At 40.3% G+C, this 21,720-nt stretch overlaps 1 protein-coding gene across 2 annotated transcripts; it reads right to left on the bottom strand.

Moving 5' to 3' along the window:
• Positions 1–1,835: 1,835 nt before the first annotated feature.
• LOC115794080 (proteoglycan 4) lies at positions 1,836–21,149 on the bottom strand. Of its 2 annotated transcripts, XM_030749337.1 has the most exons (11): positions 21,009–21,148; positions 15,199–15,264; positions 14,970–14,990; positions 14,601–14,876; positions 10,994–11,114; positions 10,728–10,903; positions 10,335–10,477; positions 9,022–9,169; positions 8,388–8,569; positions 8,219–8,311; positions 1,836–7,302 (listed from the first exon to the last, which is right to left on the bottom strand). In XM_030749337.1, exons 2-11 carry the CDS (start codon positions 15,242–15,244, stop codon positions 6,604–6,606), a joined length of 1,905 nt encoding a protein of 634 aa, XP_030605197.1. In that variant the 5' UTR covers positions 15,245–15,264; positions 21,009–21,148; the 3' UTR covers positions 1,836–6,603. The 2 variants fall into 2 exon arrangements, with proteins under 2 accessions (XP_030605197.1, XP_030605198.1); XM_030749338.1 differs by lacking the exons at positions 10,728–10,903; positions 10,994–11,114 and having other exon boundaries at positions 21,009–21,149.
• Positions 21,150–21,720: the final 571 nt, after the last annotated feature.

Raw genomic sequence — 21,720 nt, 5'->3', positions numbered from 1 at the left:
TACCCTTTCACAATTGCAGCAACTTAGCTGTTCCTCACAACCTTATTGACACTTATTTGATCACTTATAGACATTGACTGAATGAACTGTTGGCTTGACTGGTTCTGCAAGTCAAATCTAGTTTCTCATTTAGAAAGTGAAAGGCCAAAAGGGCGATGACGATCTGCAAATCAATTTTCTAATGATAGTAGTGCTTTATTGTGTAATTTTCATTGAATTCTTAACTTTTCTTTCATTTTAGGAAATTCAAGATCTCATAAAAAGGTAGGTTTTCTCAAAAGTGTGGTTTTAGCAAACTAGTCTGAATCTCAGCATTACCTTGCATCTCATTTATCTTCTGTGTGTGGAAGCGTGGCATCAGTCTGTCTCCATATTCTTCTCTGTGGTGTGTCAGAGCTTGACCTCCTACCATTCAGTCCTTCCTGCTTTGTTCCAACAGATCTCAGGTCAGCTTTGTTCTCCCAGCTGAGGTGGATACAGAGGTTCGTTCTGGCCAGTTTGTCGGTCCCATCCAGTACAGAATATGGAAGCACATGAAAAGCTGCCTCTACCCAAGTATGTTTATATAATATCATTCAATTTAAGCATGCAAATCAGCAGCAGCAATCACTGTGCTCAATCTGTTTCTTCTTCTAGATATAACATCAGTGACCTTTGACCCTGAAACAGCCCACCCGAATCTGACCCTGTCTGAATCCTGCACTTCACTTTGGTTTGATGAGGATAAAGACACAACTGACTGCCAGGCCAACCCGCGAAGGTTCCACTATTACTACTGTGTGCTGGGCCGTGAGCGCTTCACTACGGGGCGACACTACTGGGAGGTGGAGGTGGGGGGTAAGACAGCGTGGAGGTTGGGTGTGGCCAGAGAGGACGTCCCAAGAGGGGAGATGTCTGCCACAGGGACCTCCAGCGGCCTCTGGACCTTGGCACTAAAGGGTGGATCTATCCTAGCCTGCACTGACCCAGACCCCATTAAGATCAAGGTGTCCCTCCACCTCGTCCGCATTGGAGTGTTCTTGGACTGTGAAAAGGAGGAAGTGACCTTTTATAATGCTCTTACCATGGCACCAATCTACACCTTCTCCATGGGCACTATGGAGGTACCTCTGTTTCCCTTCTATAACCCATGTGACACTGATTATGGAAAGAACACGGCACCACTAAATATCTTTGTCCCTTCACTATAAGAAACTATTCACATCAGCTGGAACTGGACATTAAGACATTAATGACTTAAAATAGCAGAATTTATTGACTGTGATTGCATCAGACAATTTTTAATTTTTAAGCACCTCTCCAACTGGATTATTTAGCATCTTACTCAAGAATATAATTGATAGATCAGTCAAAACCTAATTATGCCCCACATTATAAGATAAAAAAAGTCCCTCTCAATGATTATCCACTTACTTTCTGATGAAAAGGGGCTCAAATAGAAAAAACTAATCAATTTATGCATTCAGTTTATGGAATATCTACAGATGGCTGTTTCTGTAACATTTCTTTACTCTTAAAGGTTGTCATTTGCAGCCACTGTGGCTCCACAGCTGGTGTAAACAGAGTTGCGATGTTGTTACCTTTGGCCTGCATATAAATATCTCTGTTGTGCCTTCTCTGCTATGATGTGTCCTGGGGAGGTTATAGAAGCTCAAAACACAGCGGGAGGATTAGTGTGGCCACTGGTGAGAAAGTGACACGTGTTCCTCACAAATTATGGGTGACACCGAGTGAGATAACATCCTGAGATTGGTGGGACAGCCCTGAGACCACAGTGTCCTTCTGCAAGGGTGTTAATCGCAGAGAAAAAAAAATTGAGGCAGCAAGACAGCCGATGTCATAATCTCTTTTGTTTATTCTTAGTATTCCTTTAGACATGAAATAAAGACATTTTCTTTACAAAACATCTGTGTGAAGTGTTGTGCAAAAAGGAAGTACAGAGAGACCATGTGGGACATCAAACCACAACCAGGCCAGGACAGCGGCAGGAATTAGAGAATATCAGGGCAGAGACAACTCACATAGTGCAAGGAGTACAAGTGGTCTTAACCACAGTGTTTTCTCTAATCAGAGATTGGTATGAAACCACAATCCCCCTGGCACAATTTAGCTGTAATAACTCTTCCTTTCACTCACTGTCTGCCTTTCTCACTCTTATACTCACTCTAAGTGGCTTTCTTGGTGTGTTGAAATGCTGTTCTAGTCACCTCTCATTAATTGCTTACAACAACATAACCCAAAGGGTTACCCACACAAAGCCTTGTCATTCATCTGCTGCTACCATGACCTCACTCACAAACTCCAAACTAAGCCATAGACTCAATTAATGGAAACACCTTCACGTACAAGCAAAATGCACTCAGCAGTCTGTGTGCTACTTACAATTAAGTCAGACTCCCTTCATCACTTTTGGAGCTCAACCGATAAAAGATTTTAAAGACCGATACCAATGCCGATAGTTGATTATTTCAAACTCCAATATTTTTAAATCACCACAGCCACATTTGCCCCTCCTCGGGTTTTTGCAACCAAGATGACGACACCTAAAATGCTTGTCTTGAGGCTTCAAAATCAGACTTCAGAGTGCCCTCTGGTAGGCAAACTATGCAACATCCTTACTTTTTAAAATTTTCATTCATTGGCCATTATAAATGCCACTAATACTAAATACTGATATATAGGTAAATTACTAATATCGGCCAATATGTTGGACTGATATACCAGTTGGACTCTGTTCACTTAGGCCAGTGATTCCCAAAGTGTGGGCCATGCCCCCCTGGTGGGCTGTGAAGGTACTGTAGGTGGGCCGCAGTAATAACAGAAATTCAGTTTGAAATTACTCACAAATATGCAAATAGATACATATTTATATAAAAATGTATTTATTTATATAAAAAGTGAATTAAAACTGGTAATAGGAGGTGGTTAGTTTGCGATATTACTCATTACTCTGACCTAAATTTACTGCTCTTGTATTAAAGTTTGTGTCCTCGTGGCAAGCGGGTCACATATTGGGAATTAGCACTTTACATATGACTGGGTAGCAACTTATATTTCTATTTATATTATAATTTATATTTATATTATATTAGCTGTGTTGTTTATGTTTATTAAATCTAATTTTCAAGGACATGTATCACTTTCACTTGTATTTTGAAGACAGATTTCTAGTCAGGAAAATTTCACCAGCCAGCACTATCGGACAACCAGGGGGGCCCCATGGGATTTTCTGGTTTTTATGTGGGCTACAGCACTCTTGACTTTGGGAATGGCTGACTTACTCATTCATACACATTTTTTTTTCACATTAATACATCTTAGATCAGACAGCTGTGTTTCTTTGTTCATTCGGGTGTTCAAGCTGCCTTCTGCATCTGTAAATATCCTACTTATTAAGAAAAAAGGTGCCATTAGGATGTGGCTAACGACAGAATACAGGCCAACTATCCAATATACATTTTAGGCACTAAAACAAAGACAAAGAGTCACTTGAATATCTCAAAGTTACAATACGTTTTTACAATATTTTTGTGGCTTTCAACACATTCACACTCATGATTTAAACACAGCGTTTTTTTTTTCTATTCACACTGCAAGACGATTGAAGCAGGCACATGGATACTTTACTCACAACAAATGGAAAAGCACACATAATTTCCTTTCTGTACAAACTGCCTGTGCATAGATTCAGCACACACTCACTCATTAATCACTCACACACTTACAGATACGTGCATCATAGGCATATGGACTTTGAAATGCACACAACGATGGCGACATTAAAAACACCGCTCCTCTATTCACACACACTGACACAACGTCTGGACAATAGAAGCAGAACATGTTGTGGGCATGCTGCAGTCAATGCTGTATATGATACTGGTTAAACATTATTAACATGTAAATACTGTGAGAGATATGGTATGCTGACAGCAGCAGACAATAACTGATCTAAAATGGGCTAATATAGTCTTGATGGGAATTTACAATATTTGGTTGTTAAATTAGTTCAAGACATTAGTGAATATTAATATGTGTGTGTGTGTGTGTGTGTGTGTGTGTGTGTGTATATATATTTGTAGAGAAATTTAAATGATTTCCTTCTTATTATTAAGCATGATACGACAGCTGGTTTATACATTAAAAACATTCAGCCTTGTGGGGGTTACGCTTTCATACACATGCAGTATTTACAAGGCTGGAGTGCATGTTTGTGCTTTACATGTGTGTGTCTACATGTGTGTGTATACGTTTATATGAAGAGCATTGTTAGTATTGCCAAATAGGGTTGTGGTTCCCACACAGATCCAGGCTGGAAATAAGGCGTATACAGCGTCGTACACGTTACATTAAAATGCCTTTGTAATACATCTGACTTACCAATACTGTTAATCCAGCTAATGCTGAGGCACCTTGAGTTTTTTTTTTTTTGGTAATTTTAGTTTATTTATTGTGTTGATCTTGGTATCAAATCTGACATCTAACTCGTTTTATGGCTTTTTTGGATGCTGACATATTCATTAACTCACAAGAAAACTCTATTAGTAAGGAAAACTATAAAGAAAAGGTCAGTTGATTGTGCATGGATGTACTTTTAGATTTCCTACATTTCTCTGATAATTTGATTGAATTTTGATGCTGGACTTGTTGTACTTCTCTCGACAATCCAAAATGCTTTTTGATGATTTCAGTGCATCAAACCTGGACAGCAGTTGGTTTGTCACTAGTCAGTTAAAACATGAGGTAGAGACGTGCACATTAAAATGTACCTGCACACCTCCTCTGTATCATATGTACCAAAAGAGTTTCAACTGAAATTGTGTTGACTGGATATCGTCAAACCTAAAAACTCACCCAGGTCAGCTTTGCACAGACGGGGTTATGGACCCGATGAAGGATTCACACTGCAGGAGTTTTTGGAGCCGGTGAAGATGTGAGGCAAAAATATTGTGAGGGCTCTCCCAAATTTTACAGTGTCAAAGACATGGGAACAGCTCTCTGTCACTGTCAACAAAATCTAATATTTTGAAGGAAATGTCTAGTTAGAATTTTTTTTAAAAAAGGCCATGAATTTAAGTTGCTAAAAAAAAAAAAAGACAGCATGCAAATGAAAGCAGAACAAGGGAGAGGAAGAAAGAGGTGTGAGGATAAAGAGAGGAAGAAGTGAAAGACTGCATATTCATGGTGTGGAGGCTAAAATTTCCTCCGCACCATGAATCATTATCTCCCAATTAGTCTCTTTTTTGTGAAGATATGGGGCAAAATTTTAAATTTGGCCTATCTCATGACTGTGAAGAATCTTTCCAAAAATCCCTCAATTCAGATCTGGATTAAATCCATAAGCTGATCACTTCTAAGATGGACCAAGCCCCAGCTCTTGTAAAATTTTCATACAAATCTTTCCATACTTTTTTTAATTAATCAATCAGCCGAACCAATGACAAAGCCACCTTGGTGGAGGTGATGGAGGTAGAAACAAAAAGAAGAGTGAACAAAGGCAAAGAAAAAGGGAGGGATAACAGCAGCAGAAAGAATGAAAAAAACAAAGAAACAAGCGAGCCAAAGAAACATGTTCTAACTATGTGAATTTACCATGCAATTTGATTTTGTATTTCATACTGCGAGCGCAGGGTGGTCCCATTAAGTGGTTGAAGTTTCAGCTGGCATGACTTTCCCATTAAACTGTAAGGGTACTGGGTTTTTTATGGAGCCACGGGGAAATCCAGATCAAAGGCAATAAAGTGGATGATCTGGACTTGAGGGATCAGCCCGCAAAACACAGATTAATCGTCTGAAATTTCCACTGGGAGTCTCAATCTCAGTCTCAAAGACTATAAATAAAGTGGTTAGTATTATTAGTATAAATGCCTGTGCGTGTGTGCGTGCGTGCGTGCGCACAGCTAAAGTTACATTAAAGTCTATGTAATAATGCACTGCGGATGTTTCTAGAGGACTGGCTCATGTGAATAAAATCCACATTTCACCTATGTACAAAAGTTCACCAGCAGTGCAATCTAGAGGGGTTTTTATTTTGATGATATCAATCCATCACACATTTTAGGAAGCTTGACATGAAAAATTGTATGCTTTTTATCTGCTTCATCCACATGCTATTAGAGGAACAAGCATCATAATGGGAAATTGTGGTTAGTTAAGGTCAAATAAGCAATTCTAGTGAGTTGTTTTAATGAAATGCCGTAAACCATTTGGATACTTTAGAAAAAGACCTCATGTGGAGTAAACATTTTAGTTGTAAATGCTGCAAAAGATTGAAATTGCAGTCTGGCAGTTTTACTTTAAAAAATGAACAAAATAACAAGGCTGCGAGGTGTGTACAACTAAAATGTTTAACAATCAAAAGCCACGTTTGTTATGTGAAATGTTTCTGAGCCAGAGAGTCTCAAAGGTTTAAGTGTTAGTTATAGATAAGTGAGATTATCAAGGTAATACTGTGTTCAGGCATTAGTCATGTTAAATCGAGGTCCTCGCCCCAGCTGCAGTGATTTCCTCATTATTTGGTAATGGGTGTTCGATTGTCTACGGTAGTGGTGAGTGGTGGAGAAGATCTGTGGGGCTTCCTTTGTGTTTTTGAAGGGGCACTTCTCAAGTGGTAGTAGTTGAATCCTCGGCTACAGTGCCATCTTTGCTGGCCTCCAATGTGGCACCACTGGCTTTCAGCTCCACTTCAGGGGTTTTAGGAGTGATTGCTTTTGGAGCCGAGCCTTTGATAATATCAGCATGATCCGGGCTCGGTTTGGAATCCGGCCCCGGCTCGGGCGTGCCGTTGGTAATAGGTTCTGGTGTGGTTGGCTTGGGGGGCTCAGGTGTGGGAGTTAGGGCACTCTTACTCTCAGGTGTTGGAGTGGTGGCTTTGGGAACAGCTGGTTTAGGCTCTGGACTTGGGCTGGGTGCAGGTTTTATATCAGCTGGACTCAGACCAGCCTTGGGTTCTGGGCTCAGGGCTGGACTAGGTTTAGCATCTGTTGCTTTGGGTACATCCAACTTTTCCTCCACAGGTTGATCAGGAATTTTTTTAGTCTCAGGGGCTGGAGTTACTTTAGTTTCAGATATAGGACTGGGCTTAATTTCCACACCCGGAGGAGCACTTGGCTTGGACTCAGCAGCAGATGGAAGACTTGGTTTGGTTTCAGGAGCAACAGAGATGCTTACAGCCTCGGAGTCAGGGATTTGATCAGGGGCCTCAGTGTCAGTGTCCAGTGGGAGAGCAGTGTTAAAGCCAACACCAGAGTCACTGGTCTCTAGATTACCAACTCCAACTTCTTTAGAGGAAACTTCCAGACCCTGAGTGCAGGAAGACAAGGCCAAACAAATTTATTTGTGTCTATTAAAAACAAGATGATTCAAAGTGCCACTAGCAAGTAACAGATATATAAGGGGATATAAAAAGGCACATATACAAACGTTTTTAAAACCATAAAATCAACTGAAAGATAATAACAAGCTAAAATTGAATAAAACAGGAGAATACATGTCACAGCAAAGCTACAGTGCAGTGCAAGGTTTTAACAAATGTAACTGAGGGTAATGTAAGGAGGGTAAGGTGTAAAACGCAGTGGCAAACAAATGTTTTCAGCCTTGAGTTTAAAAAAACAGAGTTCCTCAGGTTTTCTGAGAGATGGCTTAAATACATGTATTAGTGGCAGTGGCGCAGTTGGTAGGTGTTCGCCTTGAAGCTGGAGGGTTGCTGGTTCAAGCCCTTGTCCCTGCACTGTGTTGTGTCCTTGGGCAAGACACTTAAACCACATTGTGCCGGTCTCTGGCTGCATGACTGCAGATGCTCATCTCTGGATGAGTGATCTGGAACGATCATTTTGTTGTGTGCACAATGAGTTAAATCTAATCTTGAGATGCTTTGAAGTGTTTGGCTGTGACTATTGACCTGTCCCAGAAGACCTGAGGAGTCAGAATGGCTCATAACATAGCAGCAGATCAGAAAAGTATTTTGGCCCTGAATCATTCAAACCTTTATAAATCATAGTGATAGTATAAAATCCATTCTTTGTCAGATAGGAAGCCACTGCAAAAAATCTGAGACCTGGACTGATGTGATCCACTTTCTCGATCTTAGTGAGGACTCTAGCAGTAGCGTTCTGAATAAGCTGCGACTCTCTGTAAACGCTTAGAACAGCATAAGAATTGAGACATTATTAGAACCTCAGTGACTCAGTTTTAAGTGAGAAATAACACATTTCCTTACTTTAATATCCACCTCAGTGCTCTGTGACTTCTCTGTGGTGTCAGCCTGGGAATGCTTGGATTCCTCGCTGAGTTTGGTGATGTTCTTGACCACCTGTGAAGACATAAACAGAACAACACTTGTCATTATAGTGTATTTTTTTTCAGTAGTGTATTTTTTTTTCTCTAACCTGTCTGAAGGCCTCTCCCTCATCCTCTTTTCCAGCATTTTGGGCAATCTTCTCCAGGGCGGCAGCCCTCTTGGCCCTTTTCTTCACTTTGATCAGACAGGACAGCAGGCAGACCAGCAGAAGGAAAGCCAGCAGCCCCAACAGGGCAATAATGGCCACATACAGCGTCTCCAGCCTGTAGGCTGCAAGACACAGAGTAGGAAAAAGGAGGGGACAGAAGTAGGAGGGTTACCTCTCAGTGATGCAGTGAAATTTATTTTCACACCTATGATCAATTTAGGATCACCAATTAACTTAACACACCCAAAGGCATGCACAATCTTCTAACATATACTCAAAATAAGAAAAATTAACTTTCAGGGCTTAAAAATTATGGAAAAGTAAGGCAAATTTAAAAAGCACCAAATTTCGACTCACCCCTGTGTACTTCAAGGGCCTGTAACTTTGAAAATATTCACAGGATGAAGGTAACATTTTGCCTGAGTTAAAAAAATAAATAAATCCACTGACACTGTAGGGTTCAGGCGGGACTTTTTTCAGATCCACTACCATTTACCAGCATACACAGCATTATAATCTAGTTTATAAGCCCTCACTTTTCAACCAGATTGTGTTTGCCCCAGTCCTTGCTTACGTTTTATTTCCAGGTGGACAGTAGACACAGTGAAATTCTTTAGGTCCATAACTGTGAACAGGCCTTCATCTCCACTCTTGATATCATTAAGAATGACCAGTAAACCCTCCAGAGACAGACGGTTCTCAAAACCCAGCTCTGTTTGAGCCTAGAATGAATACACAGACATTTTTACACTCGACATCAAAAACATAAATCCCATGCGCTTAAGCCACACACACACAAAAGTAAATTAAATGTCCATTAGAAACATTTATTAGCTACAAAACCACCTGAGATTCAGCAAAGCACTTAAGAAAGCTGCAGTTATTTAACAGATTATAGATAACGAGAAGAAAATAGGCAAAATATGGGTAAATGTTTTAAACAAGGGATGCATACTACTGCACTATAGAATGTGAGCTGTAAAATTAACTTTTACAATATCTATGGCAAATTAATGTTTGTGTTATTTATTTTTATTTTTTACATAATAAGACATAAGTGATTTTATATCTGATTATAAGGTGTAAGTTTGTAAGTGGCAGCTACTGTGTTGATATGATACCTACTGTTAGCATTCCATATCATACCTTATGTGGATAAAAAAAAGAATGGGCCACAGGCCTATAAAATCAAGCACCTAGCCATGCAGTCTGCCTTTACTGAATTCAAGTGCTGTACTGTAATAGGATGCTACTGTGCAATGAGTCAGTCTGTGAAACTTCTTCCCTTGTAGATATTCCACCATCAACTGTAAGTGGTATTATTGCAAAGTGGAAGTGCTTAGGAGCCACAGGAGCTCAGCCACAAAGTGGCAGGCCATGTAAAGTTACAGAGCAGGGTCACTGAGTGCTGGCTGGAGCATACAGTGCTTTAAAGTCACCAATGCTCTGCTGACTCAGTAACTGCTCAGTTTCAAACCTCCTCAGGCATTAACATCAGTGCAAAAACTGTGCCCCAGGAGCTTCCCTTACAGCAAATGGTTTAAATACAGGTGGTTGGGGTTGCTATGTCTCTGAGACCATAAAAGGATATCACCTCTCTCTGACATCATACTGTGCCAAGAGTGAAAAAGAAAAAAAAAAAAAGCCTAAAATTTAGGGCGGTCTGAATTCTGAACTTTTGGCTCATAGAAATTACACATGCTGACCTCATTATTTAAAAATTTGACCATGTTTAACATCAGCATCCACCATTATAACAGTATATGACAGAAAATAAGAAAAGAAAAAAGTAAAAACAGAAAATAAGGAAAATCTCTGCTGTAACATACAAAAATGAAACAATCACAGCAGAGGCTGGACTATAAAGGGAAAAGAGGCTCTAATTACAGGTGTAAATTCTCCATTGTCCAACAGCAGGCTCTGTGTGGAGTCTTTCTGGGGGCTGTAGTAGAGGTGGACCAAGGAGCTGTTGAGTATCAGGTTTATCTTCAGTTGTTTACCATGCTGCAATTTCACAAACTCTTTGTGCTCTGAGACACAAAGAGACAGAGAAGAAGGGAGGACATTCGATAAATACATCACAGGTCTGTTTACTGCTCCATGGACCATCTGAAATGCACTAGCCCACAGGAGCCCATTAATGTTTCCATCTTTAAAAAGCCATTATGGCAGTGCAAAAACTAGAAGAGAAAAAAACAACATCCGGTAAGAAGCTTATTTAAAACAAGTCAAGCATGGGAGAAGAAAATACATATGATGTGTCTTCATTTGTGCTCTCACCTCTGACATTGAGACAGACTTTCCGTTGAATATGACCTTTGTTATCCCTGACAGTGTAGCTACCCTCATCTGCACCTGTAACACCACTGAGGGTGACAAAACGATCATTGGCGCTGACACGACCCTGATAGAGCTCTGTTGATGTCCCTGTAGCAGTCAGTATCACTAAACCTGGCCTGCAGGAGGTAAAGTCAAAGAGGAGCTTGAATGTACATCAGTGTTGGAAAAAGCCATTACAGATTTTCTTGGGTTAAAATATCACCTACTTAGCTGTCTGGTTGGCCTCTATAGCACTGGATCTATATTCAAGGGTGATTGGACCAGCCACCCCAGCCACATGAATACTGAACTTGTCTCCATATTTGACCATCTGCTCAACGGTGCAATCTAGAGCATAAAAGCAGAGATAAACACTTAATTAAGTGGCGGCAACAAGTTTAAGCAGTGTGGACAGGAAATTGCCTTACATTTTCAGAGAGGAGCACAGGAGGAGTGAGTTTATTTGAGAAAGGATAGTAAAAGGTGAACAAATGATGAAGGGAGAGGAAGAGAAAATGTCTTGACAGATGGTGCAAAAAGAGGACAAAAGACCCCAAAATATCAGAGTAACAGGAATGAAAGGGTAGCAATACAAACCAAATAGAGGGAAAAACAGCAAAGACAAGATAAAGACAGGACACCAGCAGGCATGGAAGAAGAGAAGAGTGGGTTGGTGGTTAAAGAGCTGCATAATTACTGCCTGGCAGCTCCAGCTTGCTTTCACACTCTGCACACAAACACATGCACACCTCTTCATCATCTGACAACACATTTACTCCCTCCATATGGTGCATACTGCGGTGCAACAACCGCCTTTATGCATATTGGGTTTGAGCCCACCACTGCTCCTCCTTCTTTCACATTTCTGTGTGCGTATAATCTCTTCTGATTTGCCACTCAGAACACAGAGTCAACATTGCTGCAACTTGTAACACTCAAAGGACAAACAGGATGTGCAAATGGGATGTTTAATTTGCTGCTGACTGTGTGATTTAAGTGAGTGAAATGACAATATGATGATTCTGACTCCAGAGAACATGCAAGGGGATTAATTCAATTCAATTCAATTCAATTTTATATATATAGCGCCAAATCACAACAAACAGTCGCCTCAAGGCGCTTTGTATTGCGGGTAAAGACCCTACAATAATACAGAGAAAACCCAACAGTCAAAATGACCCCCTATGAGCAGCACTTGGCAACAGTGGGAAGGAAAAACTCCCTTTTAACAGGAAGAAATCCCCAACAGAACCAGGCTCAGGGAGGGGCAGTCATTAACCATGACTGGTTGGGGCTGAGAGGAGAGAGAGAGAGACAGGACAAAAGACTTGCTGTGGAAGAGAGCCAGAGATTAATAATAATTAATGATTAAATACAGAGTTTTGTGTAACCAGAGTAAAAAAAGGTAATGGTCATGGGACCCCCCCCCAGCAGGCCTATTGCAGCATAACTAAGGGATGGTTCAGGGTTACTTGATCCAGCCCTAACTGTAAGCTTTATCATAAAGGAAAGTTTTAAGCCTAATCTTAAAAACAGAGAGGGTGTCTGTCTCCCAAATCCAAGCTGGGAGCTGGTTCCACAGAAGAGGGGCCTGAAAGCTGAAGGCTCTGCCTCCCATTCTACTCTTAAGTATCCTAGGAACCACAAGTAAGCCAGCAGTCTGAGAGCAAAGTGCTCTATTGGGGTGATATGGGACTATAAGGTCTTTATGATAAGATGAAGCCTGATTATTTTAAACTATATTCTGCATTTAACAGGGAGCCAATGAAGAGAAGCCAATATGGGAGAAATCTGCTCTCTCTTTCTAGTCCCTGTCAGTACTCTAGCTGCAGCATTTTTGAATCAGATGAAGACTTTTCATGGAGCTTTTAGGACTACCTGATAATAATGAATTACAATAGTCCAGCCTAGAAGTAATAAATGTGTGAATTAGCTTTTCAGCATCACTCTGAGACAGTATTCAGGGGCAATAAGAAGCGAGTCTATACATGCTCTACTCTTTGCAGTCCTGTGAAAAACTGAGTTCACCCCATGATTGAGTAGTTTAGTAGAAATAACTTAAAGTAATTAAAGTTTTCTGTATGACTTTATCACTCCATCCTATCATCGTGGAGGAATTCTGGCCCACTCTTCTTTACAGCATTTGGTTCATTGAGGTTTGTCGGCATTCGTTCATGCACAGCTCTCTTAAAAGTCCCACCACAGCATTGCAGTCAGGTTGAGATCTGGACTTTGACGAGGCCATTGCAGCATCTTGGTTCTTTTCTTTTCCAAACATTCTGTTGTAGAGTTGCTGTTGTGCTTGACATCATTGTGCTGTTTCATGACCCAGTTTGGGCCAAGCTTTTGCTGTTAGACAGACATCCTCACATTTGACTCTAGAATACTTTGGTAGACAGAGGAGTTCATGGTTGACTCCATGATTGCAACATGTTCACGTCCTGTGGCACCAAAATAAGTCCAAATCATCACCCCTCAACCACTGTGTTTCACAGTTGGTGTGAAGTGTTTGTGTTTTGTGCATTAAGGGCAAACATCTCCTCTTTGGTCTTATCTGTCCAAAGGACATTGTTCCAGAAGTCTTGTGGTTTGTTCACATGTGACCTTGCAAACCAAAGCTGTGCTGCCATGTTTTTAGAGAGAAGAAACTTTGTCCTGGCAACCCTTCCAAACAAGCCAGACTTGTTTTCTAATTGTGCTGTCATGACCTTTAACATTTGACATGCTAACTGATGCCTGTACAGTCTGAGATGTAGTTCTTGGTTTTTTTGCAATCTGAGCATTGCATGGTTTAACCTTGGAGTGAATTTGCTGGGACATCCACTCCTGGGTAGAGTAGCATGTGTTTTGATTTTTTTTTTCCACTTGTGAATAATCTTTCTCACTATAGAACAATGGATTTCAAATTGTTTGGAAATGATCTTATGGCCCTTCCCAGATTAATAAGCAGCAACAATTGCTTCTCTCAGATCATTGCTGATGTCGTTCATCTTTGGCAGTGTGCTAACAGATCCCTGAATGCTCCAGACCTACAAACTGCCAAACTTATGCTTTTATAGATTTTTTTTTATAGATGTGCTCACACTTACTGATGATCAGTTAATCAAATGCATTTGAGTAGCAGTTCCTGCCTGCTATTTAGCTTCTTAATTCCTGTGGAAAGAGTATGTGTGTAGATTTTCACAGGACTGCACAGATTCCTGTTTCAGACCTGAAGAGAAGTAGTTAGGTTTTTAATTGAGACAACTGAGGGAAAATATTTGGAAACAATTATGTTAACCTAAAAAAATTTTTTTAATTAAAGCCACAGATTCTAGATTCTTATGGGTACACTATTTTTCCAACATTGTATGGTCTCAATTTTTTTAATCAATTAATTAGAAAAATAAGCAGCAGACTGACATATAATGAAAATAGCAGCTTGTTTCAGCCTCTTTCGTGACTGTCAGGGTCGAAGATTAAAGGAAAACATAAAGTCACTTTTTATTTAAATAAAAAAGGCTTGGCTAGTTAATCATGTTGTTATTGCTAGCCTGGACTGTATTAAAAGTATAATTTACAGTTGTATTAACAGTAAAAATACAATTAAAGTTAAGGTTTATTGTGTGTTTTTAATGAACATGTTAATTAAATATCACAGATGAGTTCAAATGTAACTGCTGCTAACACCGTTTTGATTTTTTAGGAACTTGAGTTTTACGACAGATTCTGAATCAAAATTTTAAGGTGAAATTCCACTTGTACGTGTGCAAAGGTACCATGTCAGGAGAGATTATCCTTCATCGCCAATCGTATGTACTGTTACCATTTCTAATGTGTCTTGTTATTCTGTACCTCGGACTATAAGCGACATGCGTCTGACATCGTCTCGCTTCTCAAGATTCTTCACGGTGTACACGCCCTCATCTCCCTCACCCACAGCCTCTATAAGGAGGTGGGTGTTGGAGCGGTCGAGTGTGGGCCGATTGTGAACCACTTTGCCTTCCTTCATCAGGTGCACATCCTTTGGCCGAGGAGTAGACCTGTTCTGAAATAAGACCTCCACCTTCTGGGAGGGCAGCAGGATGTGGAAATCCTCTCCATGGAATAAGATGATAGATTCCTCATCAGCTGGATTGCAAACAAACAAACATCAGTGGGCAAATAAAGATCATAATTTATATATGACAAGTCAAAATAATTTTTTATACACACAAGTTTTACCTTTTATGGGGGCAGAAAGAGCTGTAAACAAAAACCAAAGAAAATTCAAGTTATACTGATATCAGTAATATTTTACACTCATTTCATCAGGTAAACTTTAGTACAATTTTCTGAGTCCTTTTCTATCATATAATTTAGTAACACAGCATCTAATTATATGATTATTAAAAAACAAAATCTGTAAACTGACATTGATTGGTAACTCCTGGATGCAACAGCATTGCCTTACCTGTGGTAATCAGAAGGCTGAGTGCGATCACTCTGACTGTCCACATGATAGCGGATTCTTTAGCGTCTAGAAAGAAAAGTGAAGATTAATTATGTTCAGATAAAGTCAAGATAAAAAATGAAAGTAGTTCAGTTCCTTCATATTTGTGTGTTGTTTATGTTTAGACATATTTAGACAAAATGACCTGGATATCTTGAAAACCCATTAAGCTCTGGAATAAAGGGACCGTGTTCACTAGTTTGAATGCTGACTGCAGAAATAAAAATGTTCCAGCCCATATCTTTGATTCAGATCCCTCAACATTAATCATTGCACCTAATCTAATTTAATTATTTATAATATTCCTGTTGGAATATGCAAAACAAACACACATAATTCAAATTATGTATAATAAACCTCCTTTCATAAAGATTCAAGATAGATGTGAGTCCTTTTTTTTTTTGCAAGGAATTTGAATGTCACCCTAATGGGCATTCTTTTGTTTCACAGATTTGCTTAAAAATGTGTGCCTCAAATAGGAAATATCTAAAACCAGAAAATCAAGAGGACAAACATCATTTTCATAAGACCATGTGAAAGTTTCTAAGAAGAATTTGCAGCAACACTGAGCAGGTATTGACCATCTGAATGCCTCACTTTCATGCAGAAACATCAGAAGAAATGCATCAAGGGTCTGGAGCAAAAATAACCATCCTCTGGTACTGAAAAGCCCAGGAGGAGACCAGGAGCAAACACCTGCAGTGACCACAGTTTGACAGTTCAAATTATCATTATATTTGAAATAGACCATTAAAAATGGAAACGTGTACATCTTTCATAATAATTTGTTAAATTATTTATATAAAAGAGCATCTTTTAAACCTGTAGGCTACCTCTGAGGCTGAAATTTTCTATATTTTCATTGTTTTATTCAGTACAGGTGAAAGATTTAGATTTGACTAGAATCATTCCAAAAATCCCACCATGGGGAGACCGTCTGCAGAGAATTTTGCAGTCCCTGCAAATTACATTTATCTGTCATTTCCTTGATTATGATTGAACATGAAATAAGCTTGTGATGCAACTATTGTTGACATAATAGAACACAATAGCATACAGTTCTGTGCAAAAGTCTTGACCCAGTCTTCATTTCTTCATATTAGCCAGTCTTTCTTGGCTGCTTTTTCACTCATTTTCAGTCCAGTCTTTGTATCTGACCATTTTCAGAGGAATGCTTTTAGTTAAGCCGCTTAACACTGCCCTATGAATCCTTCGAGCATAAAAAAGCCCTTAACACAAGGGATGAACCAATGTTGTGCCTGCATATAACAGACAACTTAGCAAAGAAACAATTTTAAATTGTGTTAACAGGCATTTGTTACTGGCAGCCAGTCGCAAAAATACACAATTTGTTCCCATTTCTTTAGTTGAATCAATGAAACAGCTTCATTTTTGAATGAAGAATGACCCCAAACACACTGGCAATGCAGTAAAAACACACCTGGATAGAAAACACACAGTTGAAAACTCTCAGTCATGGAATGACCGCCGTAGAGCCTGGACCTCAATATTACTGAAGCAGTGTGGGATCATCTTGACAGAAAGTAGAACAAAAGGCAGCCAACACCCAAAGAAGAGCTTTGAACGTCCTTCAAGAAGCCTGCAGTTCTTATATAGTGTTTTTCTACAGAAGCACTCAAAGCACTTTATAAAACATTCCTCATTCCCCCATTTTTTTCTATGCTTAAGTGTTTTCTAGCTAACATTCACACTCTGTTGAATGCATCAGAGAGCAACTTGGGGTTCAGTATCTTACCCAAGGATACTTTGGACTGAGCAGCCAGGGACTCAACCACCAACGTTCCTATTAATAGATGACCTGCTCTAGCTCCTTAACTGCAACCACCCTGTAGATGTCAATGTCAAGAGCTGCTTATTAGTGACATGCTTGAATATGATCATAGAATAAAGGTAGCTTTTCCAAAGGAGAAAAAAAAGTTTTCTGTTGTGGAAGAATTCAGTTGAAACACTGAAGGGATTATTATGATGTGAGCTGCCTTCTACTACACAGAGGCAGCACATCAAGAGAGCGCAAAAGAGATTTTGCTGCAGTTTCATTTACAAAGCCCAGGAGGGGGCTGGGAGGGAACACCTGCAGTGCTCACAGTCACACTTAGCAGCAGCTAATAAACATGCAGTAAGGATTAAAGTGTCGCTTTGTAACACAGCAGACGTCATCAGACATCCTATTCCTGCTGGAAGCTATGAAGCATGCAGCCATCTTCACACTGTAAAAGGCTGAGTGTGTATTTCGGTACACATGTAACAGGATTTTTTTTTTTTTTTTAAAAACCCAATGCCAATGTTCCTTATTATTTAATGACAATAATTAAAATTTCACAGTGTAATAATCTGACAACCAGAACTGCTGTTTCCCGAAAGGCCTCACACAACCCTCTGCACTGTGTCTGCCACGTTCTCACACAGCACTCTGGGCAGAAAGCCTAAAAACCCACTGATTTTATTGTATCTGAAACAAAATATGGAACAAACCTGCGTCACACAGAACACTGTCTCTTGGCAAATAAATCCAGTCATGTTTAAAACTCCAGTTCCACTGTAATTTTATAACAGCAGTCCCTATCTTTGTCGTGGAAGCTGGATGGCCCACTGTTATGCATACCCTGCATGTGCTTGTATTTTTTCCACTGAGATTGCCTCCACGCCCCGCTTGTTGCCAGCCAGTTAGATTCCACACATTTCAATAAGTGCTCAGCCCTTTTACTCCTTTTCTCATGGGCCAGGACTCACTGTGAAAACGCCGGTAAGTAAGCAGACATTCCAAAGCATATCTCGGCCTAACAGGCATACTCTTTAGTAGTGACGGCCAGATGAAGCCTAACGAAGCCTTGAAGCTTTCCATCCAATTGGTTAAAATAAAGGCTCATTTCGTGAGGCTTCATGAGCACAACACCCCCCCGCTGGTCATTTAAACTATGTGGAGCTGGAGCCTATCCCAGCTGCCATAGGGACAGGTCGCCAGTCTGTTGCAGGGCTGACGCAGAGACACACAGACAACCATTCGCATTCACACCTATGGACAATTTAGAATCACCACGAAACCTAACATCACTAACTGCATAGCTCTGAACTGTGGGAGGAAGCCAGAGTACCCAGAGCGAACCTACACAGACACGGGGAGAACATGCAAACTCCACTCCACTCCAGAAAGGCCCCAGCCAGATGATGGATTTGAACCCAAGACCTTGCTGCGAGGCAGCAGTGCTAACCACCACTCCACCGTGCTACTGAACTGCCCTGAAGTATATATGGGACTATTTTTAACTGTGTGTGAAATTGAAAGAAATTGAAAGTGGGTGTTTCATTTGATGTTTAGGGTGTTTTCACTCTCAACAGTAAAATGCTACTAGTCAGGAGAGAGACATGGCTGGCACCCAAGATAAAGAACTTTATTAAAGCCTGAACACATAAGCGTAGGGTCACATCATTTCTCGATGTTTTTCTTCATCTCTTCCTCTCAGCTGCTACATCATTCTCCGATTGTAACATCTAACTAAAAAACAGACTGATGACCCTTGAAGAAGTCAGCATTTAATTAATGCAACAATCTGAGATGTAGGATTGGTTGGCTGTAAAGAAAATGAGAGGGGAGCAGTTGTCCATCTGTTTGCCACAGCGGTTGGCCTCACGGAGTCACCACGGACAATCTGGTGTTTCTATGTCGGAATATGTGAACCAAAAAATCAAAATCTCCCTCTTTTTTTTTTTTTTTTTTTTAGCATTTGAAGACAAACACAAGAAGACAAGGCCTGCTTCACTGAGCATGAACATGCATGCACATGAAAACACAGGCAATAAGCTATAATATAAGCTTATTTATACACTGCCCTTTGGGATGCCAGCATAGGCACAGACTAACATGCCATCTGCCACCCTTTCCTGACTTTCTCTCCCTTCCCTAAGCTTCATTCAGTCTTCATTCCACCTCACTGGTTTGTCTACTTAGTCTCCTTCTATTTTTTCTTCTGTTTTCTCACTTCTGTCACCATTCTCGCATCTACAAATATTACATTCTACCACCATACTCCTGTTCAAGTCACCCTGTCCTCTTCGGTTGCCTTCGTTAATTTTCTGTGCTTCTGCTTGACAGAAGTGTCTCTCCACTACAATTTGTGTTCTCAAGATGACTTTTATCAATCCAAATCCCATGCTTCCTGTCTCAGGGCATCGGTCTCATTTGCCACAGAGTTTTTCTCTGGATCTCTTTCTCTCTTATCACGTCTCTTTTATCCTCTCCTCCTCCTCATCTTATATAATCCAAGCCAATGCATCCTACTCTGAAATCAAAGCCTATGCTTGTTCCTTTAAACTCCAAACTCCCTGCTTACTGGAGACACAGTCAGGTCTTTGTCCATGGCCTTTAAAGAGGAGGAAATGCCTTGAATGCCTGCAGATGTGGGCCACCTACAAAGCAAACTTTGTCTTTAATTGCCATCATTTCACCTTTATTGTCACCTTTCTTTACGCAAATGACACGGGGTACACGGGGTCGGGTCACATCCCTCTTTTCCTAGAAGTGAGCTCAAACACATTTACACAGAAGCATGTACTGCACTCTGTTCGCACAGAGGTTGGCATTTATAAATCACGAGGCATCAAAAAAAAAGAAATCATTGCTGCATCAAAAGACAAGTGAAAGTGGATGAAAACCGTTCATTTAATTGCATCATATGTCAAACACACTTTGGGTTTCCCCTTCACCAAAATAAAGAATGTGAAACATCACTGCAGCACTCCTGTTTTAAAAAGAAACTGAACAAACTAGACTACCTCGTCCAGACAAAACCAGAATGTATCATTTTTTGAAGTTTATCTTGTAGAGGAACCCTGTAGCAGCTGACAACCTATTTTCTTACAAAGCTCGCTGCAGTGAACTAAAGGATGAGACAGGTTTCCACCATATTGCTTGCACCTGTCAGATTCATTAAAATCAATGGACATGAGGGAGGAGTGGGGAGGAGGAGGAGTGGGGCTGGTGGAGCTATGTGCAGTACTGACACACTGGGAGGTGATGAAAGAAAAGATGTGAGATTTATTTATCGTAAAGATGAAATAATTGTGCAATGATTAAAAAAAAAAAAAAAAAAAAAACAGAGTGGATGTGTTGTGTGGGGCCTTCATGCCATGCCGCTCTGGCCAGCCTATGAGGAGGATACTGCAGGGAGAAGCAAGGCAGAGACAGCCTTTAGGCCAAAGCTTCTTCTCAGAAATGATGCTGTAGATCATGCTCTAAATCATGAATCAAGTCTTTACAGAACATGTTACCCAATGCACCACACCACTAGTATGATGAGAATATAAAATAAATAAATATATAATTTCCCTATAATAATTATGTTATTGTTATTGTTGTATGTTATTACATTTTCAGTATTTGAGGTATTTAACCGGCTTAGTTGAGCCCACATGTTGCTAAAAATAAAAATATTTCGCATCTACAATTTACATTTCTGATATTTTGGAGAATTTCAATTGAAATAGGCTTAGGAAGAAATTTTGAAAAATATCAAGTATGCCCCGAGCTCCACATTGCGACCGTTTAACAGGTAACATATTTTCACACCAGTAAAGCGTGTAGTTGGTGATAAACCTCGCAGCTCAAAGTCTTATCAGTCACCTCAGAGCCGGGATAGCCGAAGAGCGCAGCAAGCAAAAAAACTGCAGAATTTAACCCGTCGCGCTCCAGCCACATTTAAGTCACATATCCACACATGTAAGTGAAGAAAAACGGCGCTCTGCGGCTCACCTACCTTAAACTGGCCGGCTGGAGCTGCGGTGCATTCACGGCGCAGATGTCGGGATGCCTTCAGAGGGTAAAATCTGTGTGGATGTCGCCTGTTTTCTACCTCGTCGTCTCCCTCCCTTTCAACCTCGCCCCCCTCAAGAGAAGCACTTCACGACTCGGGCTCAACATTTGGAAGATGTTCAGAATATGTCGGGCTCTGCTCGCTCTCGGAGCCACTCGACTCGTGTCGGGAAACACCGGACACCCGAGACACCTACGGTCATCTGACAGCGATGGAGGGGGCTATTTAACGAGATATTAGCCAGGTGATACTAGAGGATGCTGATAAAGCACGAAGCTGTTTATTGTCCCTATTTTTTGCTTTGTTTTGCTTTATTGCACAGCACTGTTCATTACACACTGCCATTTAAATGTCATTAATACTAATATTATTATTAATATTAGCACTACCTTTAGTAAGCCATTTTAAGTTCTGCTTTTTTCTTTCTTGAATTAGAAATATTTACTCTGTTACATATTAATATTTTCAACTGTAGTCATTTTGACCATCTTTTCAAAATTTTTTATTTATTTATTTGTTAGCCATTAACTGCTCTTTTTGGATACTTCAGGTATTTCAACTCATCCATCTTCACTACCTCTACTTCTTGCATGTTCACCTTTCCATCTGTCTCCCTCTCATTCACAGACATGTATTCTGTCTTGCTTCACCTGGC

This window comes from Archocentrus centrarchus, chromosome 16 (assembly GCF_007364275.1).
Source record: "Archocentrus centrarchus isolate MPI-CPG fArcCen1 chromosome 16, fArcCen1, whole genome shotgun sequence".
Classification (NCBI taxonomy): Eukaryota; Metazoa; Chordata; class Actinopteri; order Cichliformes; family Cichlidae; genus Archocentrus; species Archocentrus centrarchus.
This window is presented reverse-complemented; position numbering and strand designations above follow the sequence as displayed.

What these genes read in the sequence shown, in the direction of transcription:
- LOC115794080 (XM_030749337.1), bottom strand. Translation starts at nt 15,244, where the DNA reads ATGTGGACAGTCAGAGTGATCGCACTCAGCCTTCTGATTACCACAG. An exon ending in AGTCTGTCTCAATGTCAGAG is followed by an intron (nt 10,478 to 10,727) that starts GTGAGAGCACAA and finishes TTTGTGTCTCAG; the next exon opens with AGCACAAAGAGTTTGTGAAA. An exon ending in AGGGAGAGGCCTTCAGACAG is followed by an intron (nt 8,312 to 8,387) that starts GTTAGAGAAAAA and finishes ATGTCTTCACAG; the next exon opens with GTGGTCAAGAACATCACCAA.